General features: G+C 43.7%; 1 protein-coding gene across 5 annotated transcripts in view; it reads right to left on the bottom strand.

Moving 5' to 3' along the window:
• CLEC16A (C-type lectin domain containing 16A) overlaps positions 1–22474 on the bottom strand; it is a 188080-nt gene that overhangs the window by 88293 nt on the left and 77313 nt on the right. For all 5 annotated transcript variants that reach the window (XM_090023182.1, XM_090023177.1, XM_090023180.1 and 2 more), the window contains exons 14-17: positions 22209–22318; positions 21668–21712; positions 18790–18840; positions 15116–15244 (exon numbers count right to left, since the gene is read on the bottom strand). In XM_090023182.1, the coding sequence (XP_089879308.1) occupies positions 15116–15244; positions 18790–18840; positions 21668–21712; positions 22209–22318 (335 nt within the window). The remainder of the gene's footprint in view (positions 1–15115; positions 15245–18789; positions 18841–21667; positions 21713–22208; positions 22319–22474) is intronic.

Raw genomic sequence — 22474 nt, 5'->3', positions numbered from 1 at the left:
CAGGCTGTATTTTGCACACCCATCCTAGGCTGTGAGGTACTCACTCTTGCAAGTATACCCCACAGCTAGGGTAACCTGTAAGCCCTTTGTATCTGACCAGCAAAAACAACATTCTTGTTGAATCTGGATTAGAGACAAATTGTAGCATTTTACCCAAGTTTTAGTTTAAGAGTACATCAAGGAACAAAAGTTGATTTTATTATTTAATTTAAATGGTATACTTTAGGATCCTATTTCACCCCCAGTTTTCTGCTTCTTCAACGCAAAAAGTGAAGCCAAAGTCATACTCTAATAATAGCATAGCAAGTGGAAATTATTTTGCTCTACATTCCCCATAGACATTGCAAAAGGCATTTTTTTTAAATCCCAGCAAAGTTCCCCAGCTCTGTGAGCCTGATCCGATCTAGAATACAGTGCATTTTACTTGGGTTAGCCTGATGGAAAGTCTGAAAATGTATTCAGAGCATACAAAATGAATGGTGAGAACGTTACTTTTGAAGGGTTCCCAAACCTAAAGAAAATAACCTTTTCTGACATTAACTAAAGTAAAAAAAATGAGTAAAAGCTAAAATCAGAGGAGTGTCTTGAGTCTGAAAAGGTTGAGAACCACTGCGTTAGATGCACTGGTTTTGCAAGGTGGTAGAATTTAAACAAAAACTGTGTTAATTAGTTCCGCATGCATTTTCCAAATATGATGAATGCACTTTACCTCTAATGCGAAATACTATACCTAGCTGGCCCAAAATCGTATTTGCATTACAGTTTAAAAACAAAAACGCTGTTTTATATTGGGTGGATGCAAGAGGCGTAAAGCATCTCAAAATTTTCAATGCAAAAATTTCCTCATGACCAAGTGGCACAAGAGGGAAGGTACCATTATATGCGGTCTTTATGATATTTACTCCGCTGTCTGATGCCAAAAACCCAAGAGAGAGGTCAAAGGGCCTTCATTATGATGACAGAGTACAGTTTCTTTAATATATTCCAGATGGGCTATTGTTTTTCAAAGCCATACATGCAAAGCATGAAACTGCAGAAGCAACACTTAACAACTGAAACGGAAAGGAGAGATAGTAAAAATCAAACCATTTAAGTTTATACCCATTTTGGCAATAGTGAATGCCTGTTTTAACAGATTCTACATCGGGGTGGGCAATTATTTCAGCTGGAGGGCAGCTTAATGTTTTTGGTGAGCTGTCTAAGGCCACAAGTAGCCCTGCCCTTTGACAGGTGCTTCACACCCTGGTTGCCCTCTTGGGACTGCAAGTCCAGCCCCCTAACCCCTGACCTTTGCCACTATAAGTCCTTACCCTTGCCCTGGAAGTACTCCTTCTGGGAAGGCAGTTTGCCATTGGAACCAGAAAAAAACCAAATTATATGTTATTGTAGAGGTCTGATTTTTAGTATATTTTAATTTTATTTTTTTTAAAAACATTATTGTTTAATTTGTTCGTGTTTGCATTGTGTATAAAGAGAGGTGATTGCATAATAGCTCAAAATGAAGTCTTACTTTTGTATATTGTGGGGGGAAGGTGTGGAGGGGGGAGTCTGGGTGGGTGGGTATGGAGTTTCTAGGGGGGCTGTGGGAGCATGTGTGGATGTGTGTGTATGTATGTGGGGTATGGATGAAGATGGGTAGGTATAGGGGGTCAGCCTGGCCTCCCAGGGGGTCCTGCCCATCAATTCCCTGAAGGAGTCAAAATCTGAGGAGGGGGTGTTAGTGTGGGTGGGTATAGGATTTGTGGGGATCTATGGGGAACGTGGAGGGTGTGTGCACACAAATATGCATGGTGGGGTATGTGCATGTAGCAGTGAGCAAGGCTCCCCCAGAGGTGCAGAGGTATGTGTGTGGGGGGGAGGTGGTGCACTTGGGGAGGGGTGTGGGGTTTGTGGGGAAGACTGTGGGTGGATGTGGTGTGTGATTGTGTGTGGGGTTTGCGGGGAAGGGTTTATGGGTATGGTGAGGTGTGCATGGGAGCCCCCACACACACCACCCTGAGCCAGTCAGCACCCGCCCCACAACAGCCTGGAGCCTGCACGTCCTGTGGTGCCTCCCTGTCACTGCCAACAGTGTACAGCCCCAGCCCCACCACAACCCTGCTCTGGACTCACCCGGAGACCAGTCAGATCCTACGTGCACAGCTCTGCGCCTGCTCTGCACTGCCCGCCCATGGTGCTTCCTGCTGCCCCCTGGACACTCAGTATGGCTGGGGTGGCTTCACAGCTCGACTGCTTTTCTAGACAGCCCAGGTGGCGGTGGCTTCTTCGGGCTGCCATCACGGCTGGCCCAAACCCCACGGTATTGGCAGGGGATCATGCACAGAGCCCCAACTCGACATGCCCGGCGCCTGCTCCAGACCTGCCAGTGCTGAGCAGTGGCTGCAACTGGGCAGAAACTGGTCCTCAGCATGGGGCAAAAGGAGCCCCTTCCCCTTACCGCTGCCCAGCCCTTCCTGCTACAGCCACCCAGAGCCCATGCCGGGCTGCCCTGCATCAGCTCTGCACTGCCACTGCTGCCCCTGGGCAGCCTAGAGACAGCAGTGATGGTGGCAGAGATGCAGGGTCGTCCAGTGCAGGCTCCGGGAGGCTGCAACAGGAAGGGCCTGGAAGCCGCAAGGGAAGGGACCACTTTTCCCTTGTGCTGAGGAACAATTTCTGCCCAGCCACTGCTGCTGCTGCCACTGCTTAGCACTGGTGAGTCTAGAGCAGGCATGGGGCACACTGGGTCAGGGCTGTGGGTCCCCGCTGGTACTATGGGCCCAGGGCCGCCTCCTATGCTGACTAGAATGACAGTCTAGCCGCTGAGCCACCCTAGCCCCACTGCGTTGGCCCAGGCGCGACCAACAGACCCACCGTGGGTTGAACGAAGCCCCTCAAAGGGCCAGATTCAGCTCACAAACCATGTTTTGTCCAACCCTGTTTCATAGTTTCTAGGGTCGGAAGGGACCTGAGCAGATCATCTAGTCCGACCCCCTGCCATGGCAGGAAAGAATACTGGGGTCAAACGACCCCAGCAAGATGTGCATATAACCTCCTCTTAAACACCCCCAGGGTAGAAGCCTGCACCACTTCTCTTGGAAGTTGGTTCCAGACCCTAGCCGCCCTGACCATGAAGTAGCGCCTCCTGATATCTAACCTAAACCTACCCTCTGCCAGCTTGTGACCGTTATTCCTGGTCACTCCTGGCGGTGCTCGGGGGAACAGTGACTCCCCCAATGCCTGCTGATCCCCCCTGACTAGTTTATAACAGGCCACTAGATCCCCCCGCAGCCTTCTCTTTTGGAGGCTGAACAGGTTCAGGTCCTGTAGCCTCTCCTCATAGGGCCTGCCCTGTTGTCCCCTGATCATACGAGTGGCCCTCTTCTGGACCCTCTTCATGCTGTCCACATCCCTCTTGAAGTGCGGCACCCAGAACTGGACGCAGTACTCCAGCTGCGGCCTCACCAGTGCCACATAGAGGGGGAGGATCACCTCTTTGGACCTGCTCGAGATGCATCTGTGGATGCATGACAAGGTGCGGTTGGCCTTCCTGACTGCCTCTCCACACCGCCAGCCCATGTTCATCTTGGAGTCAATGATGACCCCCAGATCCTTTTCCGCCTCCGTGCTGACAAGAGGGGAGTTCCCTAACCTGTAGGTATGGTGCCAGTTGTTCCTCCTGAGGTGTATCACCTTGCACTTGTCTAAGTTGAAGCCCATCCTATTCTCGTCTCCCCACCCTTGTAACCTGTCTAGGTCTGATTGTAGCCTGTTGCATCCTTCCAGTGTGCCCACGTCCCCCCACATCTTAGTGTCATCAGCAAATTTGAACAGGGTGCTTTTTACCCCCTCATCCAAATCACTGATGAAGATGTTGAACAGTGCAGGCCCGAGGACTGAGCCCTGCGGAACCCCACTGCCCACGTCCTTCCAGGTTGAGAAAGACCCATCCACTACCACCCTCTGGGTGCGGCCCTCCAGCCAGTTGGTGACCCATTTGACTGTGTGGGTGTCTACACCACAGCCTCCCAGTTTTTTAATGAGAACGGGGTGTGAGACGGTGTCGAAAGCCTTCCGGAAGTCCAGGAAGACTATATCCATTGCTACCCCTGCATCTAATGATCTAGTGATCTGATCGTAAAAGGCCACCAGGTTGGTCTGACAGGACCTGCCACTGATGAACCCATGTTGGTTGCCCCTAAGCATGCAATCCCCTGCCTGCCCCTCCTGGATGTGTGCCAGCATAATTTTCTCCAACAGCTTGCCTAGGATCGAGGTAAGACTAACCAGCCTATAGTTTCCCAGGTCCTCCTTCCTGCCTTTTTTGAAGATGGGGACCACGTTGGCCCTCTTCCAGTCCCCCGGTACTGCTCTACATGCTGTTGTTTGGATTAAAGCATGGAGGTCAGAATACTCAACCAAAATGTCCCAAATAATCATCTAGTTAAGAAAAAAAGACTGTGCTTATGCCCCTTTTTTCTAAAGTATATGCAAGCAGAAGAAAGCTTAAACTCAACATGACTACCCTTAGCAATAAGTACCATGAATATGGACACGAAAAGGTGGTTTTTTTCCTCCAAAACTTGTAAGGCTAAGTTATTCATTTTAATTTTCAGCAGTTACAATACAGTCAGTATATAATCTGAATTGCTTAATTCTAATTTGCAAATTAAATTTCTTTACATACAACAACCACTAATAATCCCTAAAGAATTAAATGATGGAAAACCTCATCTCTTTCCAAGAAAAGTATTTACATAGTTCACTTATAATGGCATATCTAAAAATGACTCAAATTATCCCCCCTAAAATTCCACAAAAATATTAACAGTTAGGCTGCAGTTAAGCAGGAGAATGCTCAGTTGACAGTGAAACATGCAGGAAGGTTTTAATAAGTGAATAATAAATAAATAAATAAATAAATAAATCCAAACTTGAATGAGTCTTTTAAGCTGTGAACATGGTGTTTGGGATGTGACTCGCTCTGACCCTTGCCTCAGAAACAAGGAACTTTTTCTTCAAATTCATAAATTCAAGAGTTTAACTGCTAAAACAAATGTTTCAAATCACAGTAATTGTATATTTGTTGCTTCAATATCTCCTGCTCAAGACCAAATGTCCCGTTTCTGAGGAAGCTTCCATTCTGCTCTTATTTTGAAAAGTGTAAATGCTAATGTTGCAAGTGTAAATGCTGAATGATTTACACTTGCATCATTAGCAAGTGATAGCAGCCATTAGAACTGGCAAGATCAGAACTATGTCAAAACTAAACCGCCAAGGGAGTGTGTAGACGAAACAGGGACCCTAAACTGAAGTGGTGAGTTTTAAAAAAAGCACTGCTTCAGTTTAGGGCTGATTACCTCTGTGTCATGCATACATCCCACTGACTTACCTGCCTCTCCAACAGGGAGGGAAGGGCAAGCTGCTGGCACGCGGAGTGGTCCCTGGGCTGCCAGGGGGGTGGAGGGGAGTGTTCTTATGCTTCCCTCTGAGGCAGCGCCTCCCTCCCTGCCCCCCACCCACAGGCACCCAGCTTGGGCAGTCCTGGGGAGCACTGTAGCTACAGAGGGAGGCACCGGGCACCCCTGTGCAGCTCGGGATGGGGAAAGAAAAAAAAAAAAAAAAAAATCAGGCTTGCTGCTTTTCTTGGGTGAAGCTGCTTTTCTGAGCTGCTGCCAGGCTGCATGCAGGGCTTCCTGCAGAACCACGGAGCTGCACAGAGCCCGGTCCTTCACTCCACGGCTGTAGGTGCAGCAAACTAAAACTCCCTTGAAAAGTTTTAGTTTGCCGCACCTCATACCATTTAAATGTGCAAAACGCCACCAAGGCATGCAAACACCGACACCATTAAAGCGGTGCAAAAGCATTTAGCTTGCTTTAAAGTGTTGTGCACACACACCTCCCATTTCATCTACACATGGCTCAAGATAGAACTAACGTATAGGAAAAGGCAAAACCTAAGTTCTGGCCCAAATCTACAGAATAACCAATTTGTGCAACTTTACCTAGAATACCAATTTTAGCAGCTTTAAGGCACCCAAATGTTTTAACAGTTGGAGGCATTTCAAATTCACTGAAATGTTTTGATTTGTTCTTATTTAGCAGTGGGAGTGAGCACTCAGCCCAGCATGGCTTGCAGTAGCTAAGCTGGGGGGTGGAAATGAAGGATTTGCAGATCCAGGAGTGGGTTACCTATGGCTGGGGGTATTTTCACTTTTCTGCTTTTCTTTTTCTCCTGAACACAAAAGTTCAATGAAAATCAGTAGCATGCTAAAACTTAGAAATTCTGTATTAAGACCTTAGACTTTGGGTGCCTGAAAGGGGCTGGGTACTTGGACCTACATGTTGGGCTCCCGGGGGCTGTGGGGCACGATGAGGGCCAGGGCTGTAGAGAGTAAGGGTGCATTCTGGTTGTTAGAAAGATGCACTTTACTGAACAATCAGAGTTCTGGCAGCATAGAGTGGCCCATTACAGCAGGGGGCAAGGAGAGGAAGGTAGTGAGGAGCAACACAATGTGGGATGCTTGGAGGACTAACCAGTCACAGAACATTCAGTATTCATGCTGTTTTTTCAAAAAAGGACTTGATTTTCCAGGTACACTTTTTTGAACTGTTACTGGCAACTTTAAACTGGTTTAACAGGCACGTACATCTGCCCCCTTTGGGTTTAAACTGCATTTAAACCAGTCTAAGTGTTGTGCGTGTCCATACCCTGGAAAAACAGACCTAGAGGATGATCCCTGAAAGAACTATAGCTATTTCAGGATAAGTTACTGTTTAGGAGTTTGTATTGTTGCTGATCCCATTTTAATTGCCTGGCAAGCTGTACTGTCCCTTTGAACTTGAAGAGCATATTAGCTTCTGTCCAAAGACTGCAGCATCGCCCTCCCAAATTCATAGCCAAAATACAAATAAGTTGTTTAACACAGTAGCTTGTCATTTTTGGATACTTGCTTGTCAATGCCTCAAAAATATGCCTCTTCTATTCAGCGAGTTTCTTTCCATTCACACCACAAACTACCCAATTAGTATCCTTGGCTGAATTCTGTCCCAGAGGGTAGAGGAAACCCTGTTAATATATGCTTCTCTCCTCATACTGAGATTCCTAACTATAGGTGGTCCAAGTCTAGACCTAAATAACTAGGTCTCTAATTTCAGGATACCTGGTCTTTCCTACAGGTACAATGGAGGTTTCATATAAAGCTAAGACTGCTTTCAAAAGTCAGCAGAGGAAAAAGGAAGATTACTTTAGCTCTCTTTTTTGTATATCACGTGAACTATCTTAACAGGCATCAGATTTCTTCTCAGCTTGGAATATTTTTTCCTGGACTGGAGGACCTCTGGTTTTGAAAGAGATTTAATAAGTCTCTTTCCTCAAAGGACAAAAAGAAATTCCTTTGGTGGCAAGTTGCATCAAAAATGCCCAAGTATGTTTCTTGCACCTCCTTCTAAAACAGTTGGTACATAGTAAGGACCATTGACAAAAACCGTAAACTGACTCAATGAATCCATGTCCTAATTCCCTATAGTTAACTCTTATATTTCTTTTTAGACATGCCAAAGACAGTATCATCTTAATATGCCTGCTGTCTGGGCCATTACAAGAGAGCCAAATGCAACTCTTAAAAGAATGGCTGACCATTAACTAGCCTTCAAGTTAAAGTCTCTCACCTCTTCTTATTTTTAGAAAGGGATCAGGCAATAAAAGGTGATACTGGTAGCTCAGATTTATGGCTTGACCATCAAAAATTAGTGCACAGCAAAGCTGAAGCATTTTTGCCCATACATAGTAGCATCCAGCTTTTTCTTTCCTTGCTGAATGGGTTGAAATGCATGTGTTCTCATTTGGTTCTTTGGATGGTTGTAAAAACCACCAATGAATTGGGAGTTAAGTTTGTGTGGAAACATGGAAAAATGTTTTTGCAAGAGAGCTTGTCTGATAATTTTGGATATATATAAATCTTGTCATAAGTTAAACCATATCCGTGAACTGGGGCTGCTTCCTGGTAAAAACACATTTCCAATTGAACTTCCAGTTGATGCGCTTGACCTACTCCCATTAATAGCTGGAGGCTGTCTTCCTAGTTTGTTTGTTTTTGGGGGGGTTGGGCGGGAGGGAGAGGTGGCAGAAATGCTCATTCCATTTAACATACGACTTTTCGTTTGGGACTTGCCATTCATTTATGAGTTCTGAAAGTGGTCTCTACATGTACGGATTGCTATGAATAGGTCTCTAGAAGTGTCTGCCTCTACCTGGTTTGGCAAGAAGACCAGAAGATTGCAGATTCTTCTGTATTTGGATTTCAGAAATTACTCCATTACAGGTGGATTAGCATGTTGGAGGGAACTTGTGCTATTTTTTAAACTCCAAAGAAACTGAGACTGAAGCAGATCTATTTTGTACTCATAGATCCTAAATTTGAAACCAGAATAATTGGCCACTAAGGTTTTCTAGCGCAACAAGTGATAAAAGCAAGCTGTAGATGGCCCTGAAAGAATGCCTGCCTGCTCCATTGCTTTCTCCTCTTCTAAGCTGGTTAGCAGTCTTGAATATTTATGGAGTCAGCATCTGAGGAATGGAGAGACCCTTTTTGGCTTTCAGATCAAGCTTATTTTTCCTGACAGGGAGAGAACCTATGGGTTGAGAACTAGAGAGACATAACTGTCTTTACCTTGGAAAGAGTTTCAGGTGTAAGATGCCTAAATATGCTGCAGAATTGGAAAGGGGCAGTGAGCCAGGCACAGAGCTTTGTAATGCCACATCAGTACAAGATAAAAACTCTTCTTCAGGTGAGAACATTAAGGAGAAAGGTTTTTAAACCCCATCTTTCATATCCTACTTGCAATTTTCTTCATAAGACAGCAATTCATATCCATAATGAGCAAAATATACATCTCAAGAGTCTTCAGCTCTTCAGAAAACCTTGCTTCTGCTTGAGACTTCCAATGGCAAAGTTGTGCCCAGCACAGAAGGAAAAAGGCTCTGACTCGAAGCCTCAAGCCTCAGCCTTAATGGCTTGTAGCAGCAGAGCCTCATTTCACTTCTGATGTTTCTGAAAAACTGTGGCGATTCCTCAGCTAAGAGGAGACCAAACAAAGCAAAGCTAAAGTCAAGTGCCCACACTGAACAAAAACAACATGTAAGAAAAAAAGTTCTTTAAAGTAGCCATCAGGAGAAGCTATACTACTGATTATTCTGTTCCTGGAAGTTGAAATTCTGGTGCCCCAAACTGAAGGGCCAGGCTTTAAGGAGAATTTAAACAAGCAGAAGGAACTTACCCTCTTGCTAGCTGACACCAACCCAGACATAGTGGGACTCACTGAGAAGTGGTGGGACCCAACGCACGACTGGGCAGTGAATATCAAGGGCTATAAGCTGTACAGGAGGGACAGGACAGGAAGGAAAAGCGGGGGTGTGGCACTCTACATTAAGGAGGAATACACATCCTCATCAAGTAGCACAGAGGCAGAGGAGGAGCACACTGAAGTGCTTTAGGTTGGAATACAAGGGAGTCGAGGGGAAAGAGATTTAACGGTGGGGGTCTACTACAGACTACCCAACCAAGGGGAAGAGCTAGACCAGGAATTCTTGAGTCAGCTCACGGAGGTAGTTAGGTCAAAGGATATGGTCATCATGGGTGGCCTGAACTTTCTAGACATCTGCTGGGAAGAGCAGTCTGCCAGGTCTGACCGCTCACGTAGGTTCCGAGCCAAAATGCAGGACCTCCATCTAACCCAGGAGGTGCACAGCCCCACCAGGGGAGACGCCTTGTTGGACCTGGTGCTGGCCACGGGCAACCACCTGGTGAGGGGGCCTGCGGGTGCTCAACCACCTAGGCGACAGTGATCATCGCCTGCTGGAACTCACCATCCACTGCAAGGTGGCAAAGGCCTGCAGCAAGGCGGCAGCCCTAGATTTCAGGAGGGTGGACTTCAATGAGCTAAGGAGAATAGCCGGGGAGGCACTGAGGTCCTGGAGGGGAGGGGAGCCAGGTGTCCAAGAAGAGTGGTCACTCCTTAAGGAGATAATCCTCCAAGCCCAAAGGGAGGTAATCCCAAAACAGATCAAAGGGAGTAGGAGGGTGCAAAAGCCTCCATGGCTCACCAAAAGCATCTGAGAATGTTTCCTAGCTAAAAGGGAGGCACACACCCAATGGAAGGGAGGGGCCATCACCAGGGAGGACAATACCACGGTTGCTTGGGGATGCAGGGGAGCAGACAGGAAGGCCAAGGTGGAGATGGAACTGGGACTAGCTTCCCAGATCAAGGACAACAAGAAGTCCTTTTTTAAATACATAGGGGGCAAAAAGAAGGTAAAGGGTAATGTGGGACCCCTGCAAGACACGCTAGGAAATCTGGTTGTTACACAAGACGACAAAGCTAACCTATTTAGCAACTTCTTTGCCCCCATTTTCCTGAGCAGGGACCTAATCAGCACCCCCACTGGGGCCCCCTCAGGCACAAGGGGAGGCACACCTAGGCCAAGAGTCAGGGAAATTCTGGAGAAACTGGATGTATTTAAAATCAGCTGGCCTGGACGATCTCCATCCCAGAGCGAAGAAGAAATTAGCTGAGGTCATTGCGGGACCCCCGGCATGGCATTCGTGGTGCTCTGGTGTGGTGTCAGAGGACTGGCCAACATGGTTCCCATCTTCAAAAAAGGGAGGAAGGAGGACCAGTGAAACTATAGGCCAGTTAGTCTTACCTCGATCTTGGGTAAGCTTTTTGGCACATATCCATGAGGGGCCAGCAGAGGAGATTATGCTTCAGGGCATCCAACACGGGTTCATTAGAGGCAGGTCCTGTCAGACCAACCTGGTGGCCTTCTATGATCAGGTCACCAAATCCTTATATGCAGGGGTAGCAGTGGACATAGTCTTTCTGGACTTTTGAAAGGCCTTCGACACCGTCTCTCACCCTGTTCTCATTAAAAAACTGGGGGGACTGTGGTGCCAACACCCACGCAGTCAAATGGGTTGCCAACTGGCTGGAGGGCCACACCCAGAGAGCGATGGTGAATGGGTCAATTTCGACTGGGAGGGATGTGGGCAGTGGGGTCCCCCAGGGCTCGGTCCTTGGGCCCGCACTGTTCAACATCTTCATCATTGACTTGGGTGATAGGGTAAATAGCACCCTGTTCAAATTGCTGATGACACTAAGATGTGGGGGGATGTGGGCATGCTAGAAGGGAGAAATAGGCTGCAATCCAACCTTGACAGGTTACAGGGGTGGACGGATGAGAACAGGATGGGATTCAACACTGACAAGTGTAAAGTGCTGCACCTGGGGAGGAAGAACCAGCAGCATACCTACAGGCTGGGGAACTCCCTTCTGGTAGTGCAGAGGTGGAAAAGGATCTTGGAATCACTACTGATGCCAAAATAAACATGGGCCGGCAGTGTGGGGATGTGGTCAGGAAGACCAGCCGCACCTGGTCATGCATCCACAGGTGCATCTCAAGCAGGTCCAAGAAGGTGATACTGGTCAGGCTGCAGCTAGAGTACTGCGTCCAGTTCTGGGCGCCGCACTTCAAGAGGGATGTGGACAACGTGGAGAGGGTCCAAAGGAGGGCCACTTGCATGATCAGGGGGCAGCAGGGCAGGCCCTACAAGGAGAGGCTATGGGACCTGAACCTGTTCAGCCTCCACAAGAGAAGGCTGGGGGTGGGGCATCTAGTGGCCTGCTACAAACTCATCAGAGGGGACCAGCAGGCACTGGGGAAGTCCCTGTTCCCCCGAGCACCCCCAGGAGTGACCAGGAATAACGGTCACAAGCTGGCAGAGGGTAGATTTAGGTTAGATATCAGGAGGTGCTACTTCACTGTCAGGGGGGCTAGGATCTGGAACCAACTTCCAAGCGAAGTAATGCTGGCTCCTACCTTGGGGGTCTTTAAGACAAGGCTAGACAATCACCTTGCTGCCACTCTTTCCTGCCATGGCAGGTGGTCAGACTTGATGATTTGCTCAGATCCCTTCCGACCCTACTAACTATGAAAGTATGAAATTTTAACCCCTCTACATTGTACAGGAAAGAGCAAGAGAGATTATGTTAATTTGTTATGAAAAGAGATTGTGCAGCAGAACCTTAAGATATTTAACAAACCTGCTTTTGAACATTTTCATCTCTTATTTAGCTGATATTCGTAGCATAACACTAAGAGAGAATGCTAACACATTTCAATGAAGTATTGCTTATTATTATTCTCAAATACCTCAGAGGAAACTGAATTCTAGGAAACTGGGGTGGGTTTTTTTTTGCTTTCTAAGAATGATACTGTTCAATGTTATGTGTGATAAAATACAAACCATGTTGCTATGAAACTTAGATGAAATATTTAGAATCAGCATTGATAGCCAAAGTATATTTATAACATTCTTGGAAATGGCTGTTTTACTTCAGACCCCAAAATGCACACACATCTAACAAGATCTCAAGTATTAAGTAGGAAAGTGCGGTTCTCTAGCTTCGTGATCAATTCACACTTGCAAAGGCAACAGCCCAATATTATAATCCTAGTACCAAAGGACACTCAAATTGTGATTTTCGAAGGAAGAGTACTTTAATGAATGTGATCTTTGGTAGAATGAAAACAGCTTTAATTAAAACATACAAATTTCCCCTGAGGACCTTTAAAGGCTTCCTTAACTTAATTAACATTTTTAAATATGGATGAAAAATCTGTTTGGAATCCTAAAATTATGCAGACTTTTTTTTACTACAATTTCCTCTGTCCTTCCTTACCTTACTTCTTAAGAAGTAGTGTTTCTCCATTCACTGGGCACATCTACACATGAATTAATGTGCCATAATTCCAGTGCATTAAGTTTAATGCCTGTATAACATTGGCACGTCTTTTAGGTGACACTAATGTGCAGTAGAATAATTCTACTGTGCATTAGCACGGCTTTAGCCGTGATGTGCCATCATGCAGTCGAGTTAGTCTACTGCACTTTTAGCATCTTGTGTAGATGCGCCCACTGGCACCTACTTCCAATCTCACCCTCTGATTTCTCTACTCACTTCTAAATCGCACTGATATTTTAACATGACTGAACTCAAGACTGTTAACTCTCAATTCTCCTATCTGTTTTCAAACCTGCCTTTCACTTGTTCCAAGAGAAGTTTAACAAGCTCAGTCACTCAATACTCTCCCCCTCTTATTCCACTTTCCATCATATAATCATATTCATTCAACCTGTTATCTCATGTCCATGATGCAAAAATAACTGCAAATCTAATCCTTTTTCTTTGCCTCAGAGCTCCTTGTGGATGGTCTCATTAACCTAACATATGAAATCTAATCATTTCCCTGCGAGAAATCCAATTGTCGTATTTGCCTCAGCTTTTCCTGTAACACCCAGATCTTGTCATTTCCTACTATATACCATTCTTAAGATTCTCCTTCCTCTTGTTCTTGCATCATCAGAAACTGACCCTGACTCTGACTTTGCTTCCTGACAACTGAAGCCTATAGGGCTGTTTTTTGCTATATCTATGAACAGTGTCTAGTACAAGAGAGCTTCAAGCAACTACTGCAATGCAAACAACAACAGGATTGATTTCCGTATAAGATGATTACAGATGAACAAAGGAGAGAAGATTTAAACAGATTATTGGAAAAATCTTAAAGATTCATTAGTTACTGGATGCTTCCAGGTCAAATAGTGAAAGCCCAATTCTGTGAGTCCAACTTATTATCAGGCAAAAACCAAGATATGGGAGGTTGGGGCCTGACATTAAAAGCAGTGGTTCTCAACCTTCTAGGACTCAAGGGACCCCCCCTCACTGAACTCCAGTCATCCTCCACTGGACTCCAGGTGTCACCCATAACTTTTGTGAATTCAGTGGCACCCAATTTCAAGAATTAGTTTATGTATTACAGCGCTTACCTCCTTCCAGAGAGGCTGGGCAGTGGGGAAATCATCCAGGAAGGGAAAAGTCTTAGCCCATGCTTATCTGCTTATCTCTTCATAGCTCATGGCACCCTTCAAAGTACCTGAAAGCACCTTGGATACTCCAGCACCCTGGCTGAGAATCACTGCACTGAAGTGTCATGAGCTAGTAATGTCAAGAAGCAAGGGTTCAAACTAGAGTCATAAGTCAGGAGGGAAATCTGGTAAGTCTTGAAATACCTGAAGGGTGATTATAGAAAGCATGAAGACGGGGTGTTCTCTGTGGCCACAGGGGACAGGACTGTTAGCAATAGCTTCAAGTTGCAACAAAGGAAAGGAGATTAAGAGGAACTTTCTGAGTGAGGGTGGTCTCAGGTTACCTACAAAAGCAGTGGAATCTCCATCCCCAGAAATTTTCAAGAGTAGACTGGATAGACACTTGGCTGGGATGATTAAATCGGGGACAATCCTGCCCTGAACAAGGGGTTAGACTAGATGACCATGCGAGGTCTCTCCTAGCCCTAATTTCCTATGACCAAGAGCATGCGAGTCAGGAGGCTGACATCTGTAAGGGACTGGGACATAGGTGATCACTCAGATGTAGCCACAAGGCAGAGAAGTCAGGAGCAGGAAACAGGGATCCAAACCAGTCACAAGCCAACAGGGTCCAGAGCAAGCAGCTGTCTGTAAGGGTAATCACTGGACTAAAGCCATGATCCAAGCATCTGGCCTGGAGTCAGAAGAAAGTAGCTGGCTGTCAGGATTCAAGCTGGAGCTAGGAGCCAGGATTCAGATAAGGCAAGTTCTGTTGAATAGGCAGACGGGCAATGAATATGTAAGCAGCCATGCCCTCCCAGGTAAATGGGACCAGCTGGAGTTCATTAGGCCACTGACAGCCGGGCCCATTCCTGTGAGTAGGGGTACTGGACGCTAAATAGCCTGCCTGCTTTCTGGATTCCTGGGTCTGCCAAGTACAAGACATACAGCATTAAAAATATTTGTGCACTGGGGAGGGTATGAACTGATACAGAGATGAGATTTTCTCCATCTTGAATCTTACAATGCTATTTCTAGGCCAATTTATTTGTAGCAAAATACTTCAGGTGTGCAAGAACAATAATAATTTTAACTGTTTAATTTGTTTTTCATGTAAAAAATACTTGTCCATGAAAGGTGAAGGCTGACAATTCTTCAAAAAGGTCTTTTGTATTATTTCAATATGGGGGAAAGATAGGCTTACTCACTCTTCGTGTTCTTTCTACATCTCCACATGGCAGTCTTTTCACAAAATCAATACCAGTTAGTGGTGTCCCCGTTGGAGGCAGCAGAATGGAGGCATCCATCATCAAGTACTCTACATTCATGGGTTTAATCTGTAGAAATAATTTCATGTTTAACATGCAATATGGCAATCAAGTTGACACATTTACTTCCAAATACAACTTCCACTTCTAATACAAACTACAAAACCAGCATATAGAGTATTTCTAGAACCCCAGATATGGTGTATCATTTAAATCAAAGTCTAAACATTGGCAATCTTAATTTGTTCAATTGTCAAGATAAAAAAGACCCCTAGATTAATAGAATCCCAAACTCTATATATTTACAATTTAATTTCTGGGTACACGGGAGTACACTGATAGTATGTCAAAGAGTTCTGAAGAAAATGAAGCAAGCATTGTATTGGACAACACAAGGTAGCCAAAAAATAACTGGAAGTAGTTCTATTGATTTTGTGATGGCTTGCTCTAGATGTGGTAAAACAAACCAGAGCTGACGGACGTTAGGATTTAAGCACTATAATTCTCTGTCTTCCCAAAATAAATTATCTGGAATTCCTCACCCTTCCTCATTGCAAACAAAGAACTGACTTGGCTTAGAATTACATCTTTAGAAGTAACACACCTTAGGAATCTATAATAATGACACTTTGTCCTGACTTCCTCAGAAACTAGATGAATAGTTAAGGTTGACCAAAGAGAGAGAGTCATGACAACATATACAAAGCCACATGAATTACAATAAATACATTCCAGTTAGGTACAAAAACCTATGGTGCTTTGATAACTTTGTTTGTTTGTTTTTTGCAAATAGCCACAGTCTGAGTATTGCCAAGATGCACACCTAAGACTAAAGTTGCTCAGGAAATAAGCCTGGCAGATTTAATACCACAGGACAAAACATAGAATTCTAAATTAATGATAATGCTATTGTGAATGTGAAACCATAAGCAATGCAAAGTCCTGATAAGGTGAACTAGATACCCTGATGATAAAAAGGGAACACCAAGTTGATCACGCTTGTCTAACTGATAAAAACAACCAGAGTTCAAAAGAAAGAAGCTAATAGTTTCTATGGTCCTAACCTGACAAGCTGAAATAGAGAAATGGTACCACATTACTCAAAATACTGGTTCAGTCTCTATTTGAAATCCTATCTGCTGAGGATAATGCAATGGCAGCTATTTACTTTTCTTAGCCCAGTCATACACAGGGTGAACTGGATTCAGTTCCTCTTTCCACTTAAAAGGAATTGTTTACCATGTACAAATCATTGACACATGTGCAATCCCATTAATGGCAGAGCTGCACAAGCTCATAAAACCCCACAACCTCCATTACTAAAGATTATATTTCCCCAGAGAGAACAGTTTTACTGTGATATAGCAGCCAAGATGTTTCCAAGCATGTTCAGTCATCTGCTCCGCCTCATGTGCTTCAAACCTGGAAGTGTACCAGTGAGATAACTCTGAACAGAAGGATGATCCTGGAGTGGCCTCAACAATGCTCTTCCCAGGTTTACAGCATATGAATAGAAGTACACAAGCAGGGCATACATGGAAGCATCCTGGCTGGGATACAACGCCAGCATGTCATAAACACACCCTCAGAACCCAGTCCTCTCAGTTCCACTAATGCGAATCAAGCAGTGCCAGCAAAATCAATAGGATCACATCCAATACTGACGGGAAAAAAGAATCTGGCCCTCATATTGCATTTGAAGAATTAAAAAAAAAAAAAAAGTGTAGTTGTATACTCAGCTCATGACATGAAATTAGAGAATTAAACAACAGAAACACCCAGCAGTGTTTTTTGTTTTTTAACATACAAATTAGAACTACATTACTGGTTTTAGAGACTTACATTTCAGATTAGTTATGTCAATATTCCACAGAACAGACTTTTTTTCTAAGGTTTGTCCTGATAGGCTCCCCAACCCCTTCTGCAACAAAAACTAAAATTCTACATTTTAAAATACAAATTATCAAATTGTTTAGCCCTCTGCTACTAACAGGGAACAATATTAGTGATCATAGTCAAAGAAGCCTGGAGTACTGTTTTAACAACACAGAGACAATGCAGCTATTTAAGAAAATATTAACTATGTTAAATTAGTTAAATATCAATTCTCTCCAAAATCAGGTTTGCACTTTGAGAAGACTTTCTCCTCTAGCCAATGTTAAGCATAGTAATATCAGTTCCCTTTAATACTATTGCTTAGATCACCAAATCATCTGTAATTATCAACTCGTGGGCAAGTTGGTCAAGATTCTGGAGCTGGCTTTACATAAGAAGTATAACAGGATGGATCAATCCCTTGCACCAGTACAGGCTGGGGACTGACTGGCTGGCCAGCAGCTGTGCAGAAAAGGGCCTAGGGTTACAGCGGACAATAAGCCGAATACGAGACAACAGCGTGCCCTCATTGCAAAGACGACTGCAATGGTAGGTGTGTTGACAGCAGGTCAAGGGAAGTGATTATCAGGGATCCTAGTTTTCTCTGGATTTAAAACAATCCCCAATTTTCAGTTTAAAAAAGTAACCCCAAATTTACATTTTTTTGTGATTTAAATGAAATACCCAGTTTCATTTATAGTGCTTACACTGGGTGTTTCATTTAAATTATGGGGAAAAAAATGTGGATTTGGGGTTACTTTTTTTTTTTTAAGTGAAAATTGGGGATTGTTTTAAATAAGGAAAAAAAGCCAGGATCCCTGGTGATTATTCCCTTCTATTCAGCACTGGTGAGGCCGCACCAGGAGTACTGTGTTCGGTTTTGGGCCCCCTACTGCAGAAAAGAAGTGGACAAATTGGAGAGTGTCCAGCAGAGGGCAATGAAAATGGTTCAGGGGCTGGGGCAAATGACTCCTCAGGAGGGCTGAGGGAACTGGGCTTATTTAAGTCTGAGGGGGGATTTGATAGCAGCCTTTAACTACTTGAAGGGTAGCTCTAGAGGATGAAGCTAGACTGTTGTTATCAGTGACAGAACAAGGTCTCATGTTGCAGCAAGGGAAGGTTAGGTTACATATTAGGAAGAATTTTCTCACTAAGATAGGAGTAAAACACTTGAACAGGTTACCCAGAGAGGTGGTGCAAGCTGCATCCTTGGAGGTTTTCAAGACCCAGCTAGACCAAGCTTTGGTTGGGATGATCTGGTTGGGAATGGTCCTGCTTTGAGCAGGCGGTTGGACTAGATGACCTCCTGAGGTCCCCCCCAACCCTAACTTTCTATGATTCTAACACTTCAAGAATTTTAGGTGTTGTTTACTCATTATGATTCCATTCCCTATTCAAGGAGAGAAGTACTTACCCAAACTGGAATCCTGCATTGAAAGTAGAGTTACTGGTTATTTATTCCTACATTATATATCCCTAAGAGGAGGAAAGTAGGATGTGAAAAATCCTTCCAACTGTTTCTACAGTTAAGCAGTGCCACAGTTCCTAAGGGATAAGAGGTAATTCTCCATATATGATTTTTTTATATAATACCTGGGAAAATCTTGTCAATTTTTAGGTAGAGGAGCTACATACACAAGCACAGTATTGAGAGCAAACAAAAACACACAATTAAAGACAAACACATTAATTTCTTCCAATTCAAGAAACAAACACCTCACTGTTTCCTAGTTACTTACTGTCATACTCCGGTATTCGTCTTCAAACATATCTAGAAAAATTTCTTCTCCCTTTAAAAAAAAATGAAATATTTATTTCTCATAAAAACCGTATGTATTATAAACACTTGCTCGTGCCACCTATTTTTCTTTACACATGTATTAGTGGCCTATGATAAATTAAAAACCAAAAAAGAAATCCTGTATCACCCTTCAGCGATTCTTAAAACTCTCCTTAGCTAACATAGGGATAAAAGTGCAGTGTTTGTTAATCATTATGGAATATTTAACATGACATCACAGTTCATTACTTAGGAGTTAAAATGTCCAAAATGCTCATATTTCAAACCTCATCTTTTACTTACACTACACTGAGAGGAATGAAGTGTTGGAAATGTGTTGTTTTAGGTACAGACAGATTTAAAAAATGTATTGTTATCAAATAAGATAGGGCATGAACTGTTACCATGCAACTGTTATGGCTGCATGCAATCTTCAGCAGGGGGGAGAAGCAGCTTATATCATAGCTCCATGCCCTCATTTTAAGGATTTGGAATGATATGGAAATCCCAGATGATCTCAGGGACATCGTGATTGTGACAATCTTCAAGAAAGGAGACAAGTCTGATTGAAAATTAGAGACTGCCTTGCTGTCCACCACAGGAAAGATTATTGCAAGAACCCTCCTGAACCATCTCCTTCCCCTTGGTAAAGAACTCCTCCCAGAATCTCTGTGTGGGTTTAGGGCATCAAGAGGCACAACTGACATGATCTTCACAGCTCATCAGCTGCAGGGAAAAATCCATGAACACAAACCACTCTACATGGTTTTCTTTGACCTCGTGAAACCCTTTGAAAAGTGCTACGGAGGAGCTTTCTGAAGTACAGATGCCACAGAAATAATCACCATTCTTTTCCTGCTCCATGACGGTATGTGAGAGGTGGTTCTCAGTAACAAATCTATCACAGATCCCTTTGAGGTTATGATGGGAGTTAAGCAAGGCTGTGTCATCACTCCAATGCTCTTTTCAATATTTCTTAACATGATCTGACCACCAAACTTCCAGTCAGAGTGGAGCTGAACTACTAAATGAAATGATGTACTGCTTAAGTTCAGCTGACTCAAAGCCAAAACCAAGTTCACTCCAACCTCAAATCATCAAGCTCCATGTGCTCATTTGGAAGCAGACATTCAGGCAGTTACTGACATCTTTACCAAGGCATATGAGAAAATGGGGCTGATGCTTAACATTCAGAAGACTAAAGGTCCTCCATCAACAGTAAGTCAGATTCATGGTGAGACTGGAGAACACAGAGTACTTCCCATACCTCAGAAACTATGTCTCTCAGAAGGCTGACATCAACGAAGAAATCCAACATTCCCTTAACTGCAGAAGTGCAACCTCTGGACAACAGGTGTTCAAAAGGTCACAACATCAGATATGAAACCAAGCTCATGGTTTATCAAGCAGTTGTGATCCCCACCTTACCGTACTGAGCTGAGACAGACAATATACAGGAGATCCCGCAAGTCATTACAGAAGTACCACCAAACTGTGTCTGCAGAAGATACTTCAAATCCAGTGGAAAGATAAACTCGCCAACATTAGTGTTGTCTTGCAAGCAAATACCACAAGTATTGAGGCAAGGATCATCCAATATCAACTTTGCTGGGCTGGCCATGTCATCTGGATGTCCCACTCCAGACTCTAAAGGCACGTTTTATTCTTCCAGCTCAGTCAGGGTGTATGCTCAAGAGGAGGGTAGGAAAAGAATTTCAAGAGCGTACGCAAGGCCAACTTGAAAAAATGCAACATAGACATCAACTCATGGGAGGCTGCTGCTGCCCAAGATTGCCCCAAATGGAGGAAGGGTCTGCTGAAAGGATCTCAGTACTTTGAAACATTATGACAACACAAGGAGGTGAAAGAGCGGAAGTGGAATAAACAGTGTGTCATGAGCCAAATCAAGAATACGGAAGCACCCACCCTGTATGGAAAGATGTGCCCGACTTACAGTAGAATCTGTTGATCCTGTATTGGCCTTGTCAGGCATCTTCAGACCCACATATAAGACAACCATGGAAGACAATCAATCATTCTCAACTGCAAGGGACTGCTGAAGATGTCAACCTTTGCACACGCCTATAGCAATGCAAGCATAGCAAGTCTGTTGTAATGTTAATTGCATGCAATGTTAATTGAACAAAACAGGGTTAAAATTAATGATACAGCTCACTCGCATGGCCTCAGGAGCATGCAGAGGTAACAGTTGCATCATGACAGCTGATGTGTGGCTTGGAGTAGGAACTCCTCCTTCCCTATTAAAGTGGTTAAAAGCTATGCCTGTGTATAGCCTTAAATGGAGAAAGAAGAAATATTTGAGACACTAAGAGGGAAAATGAATGCTGAGGAAATAGTGCCATAAATAACCTCGTGTCCGATTAATTCTGAAAGTCTGATAAGTGAAGTTTTGTTTCAGATTTGAGTCAATGAAACAGGAAATAAATGCAAACCCTATATGATATAGACACGTACTTTGACACCTCACCTGAATTTTGGCTTATAAATTCAAGTCCTAGCTTCTGAATCATTTCCAAGAAACACCTGCCAGTGTAATAATTCCTTCTGTATCACAAATACGGAGTTCCTCCCTCACCTCAAAACTCATGCCTGGTGGCTCAACATGGACAAAACTCTTTAATCCCCAGTATTAAATAGTATCTTTCCTTACATGTTTTATATAAGCACAGAAAACAAAATATATATTTTTACTCACATATGCCCACATACAGGAAGGGAGAAAAGAAAGCAGGGAGAAGGATATTCTAGACCACACTGGAAGATGGAATATTTATAGTAAGACTATTATTTTTATCCTTAAATTCATAAATACATACCTTATAGAAACGCCGAAGGAGATGAACGCTTTCTTCTCTGGCCCCCTAAAAGGAGTGCATAAACATGGAACATCAGTTATGCTCCAATTAAATAATCAATTTACTGTCAATCAACCTAAAACATTCAAAAGAAAGCTTGTCCAGTAAATAGGCTTTAACACCACAGCCCACAAAACCTGCAGTCACAAAATCCTTTTAATCTAACCAAATCTTAGTTTCATATCAATTTATCACTTGGGTTTAAAGGCTACTTACATGCATATACTTTGGGCCCACAGAGTGCACAAAATAAAGCAACAGCAGAACAGAGAACTTATAGTTCTAACTTCTAATTCTTCAAATAAATTATACAAGTCTACCTAAATGAAACTGGTTTAGTAGTTAAACTTAACAGGACAACTATTTACAGTTTTAGCTCATGTCCAGTTGTTATGATAACCACCCTTAAGTATTGGTCCTGTAAGCATCAAACACTGAGAACTCTTCCTTAAGAAAGACAACCTAGTAACCATTTACCAATCCAAGTATACAATATACCTACCTCAAGGCAAGCAAGATGAACATCTTTTATAATACTGCCACTTTTAGATAATACCAGCTGCTTAAGTAACAGACAGCCAAGTTCTAATGTTGCCAAACGGATTTTTCCATCTAAAGAAAGAAAAATTATTAATTCCAGCATACAGGTATTTATTCATTATCAAAAACTTTTCATGGGTTGCCTCCTTTCCCCACCGCTTCAAACTGCCACATACCATATTAAACTGCACTCACCAGTGCCATACAGTACCATACCATGTTTTCTTA

The sequence above is a fragment of the Crocodylus siamensis genome, chromosome 12 (assembly GCF_052110815.1).
Source record: "Crocodylus siamensis isolate JL-2025a chromosome 12, ASM5211081v1, whole genome shotgun sequence".
Classification (NCBI taxonomy): domain Eukaryota; kingdom Metazoa; phylum Chordata; order Crocodylia; family Crocodylidae; genus Crocodylus; species Crocodylus siamensis.
Note: the sequence above shows the minus strand (reverse complement) of the source record. Positions and strands in the feature narration are given on the sequence as shown.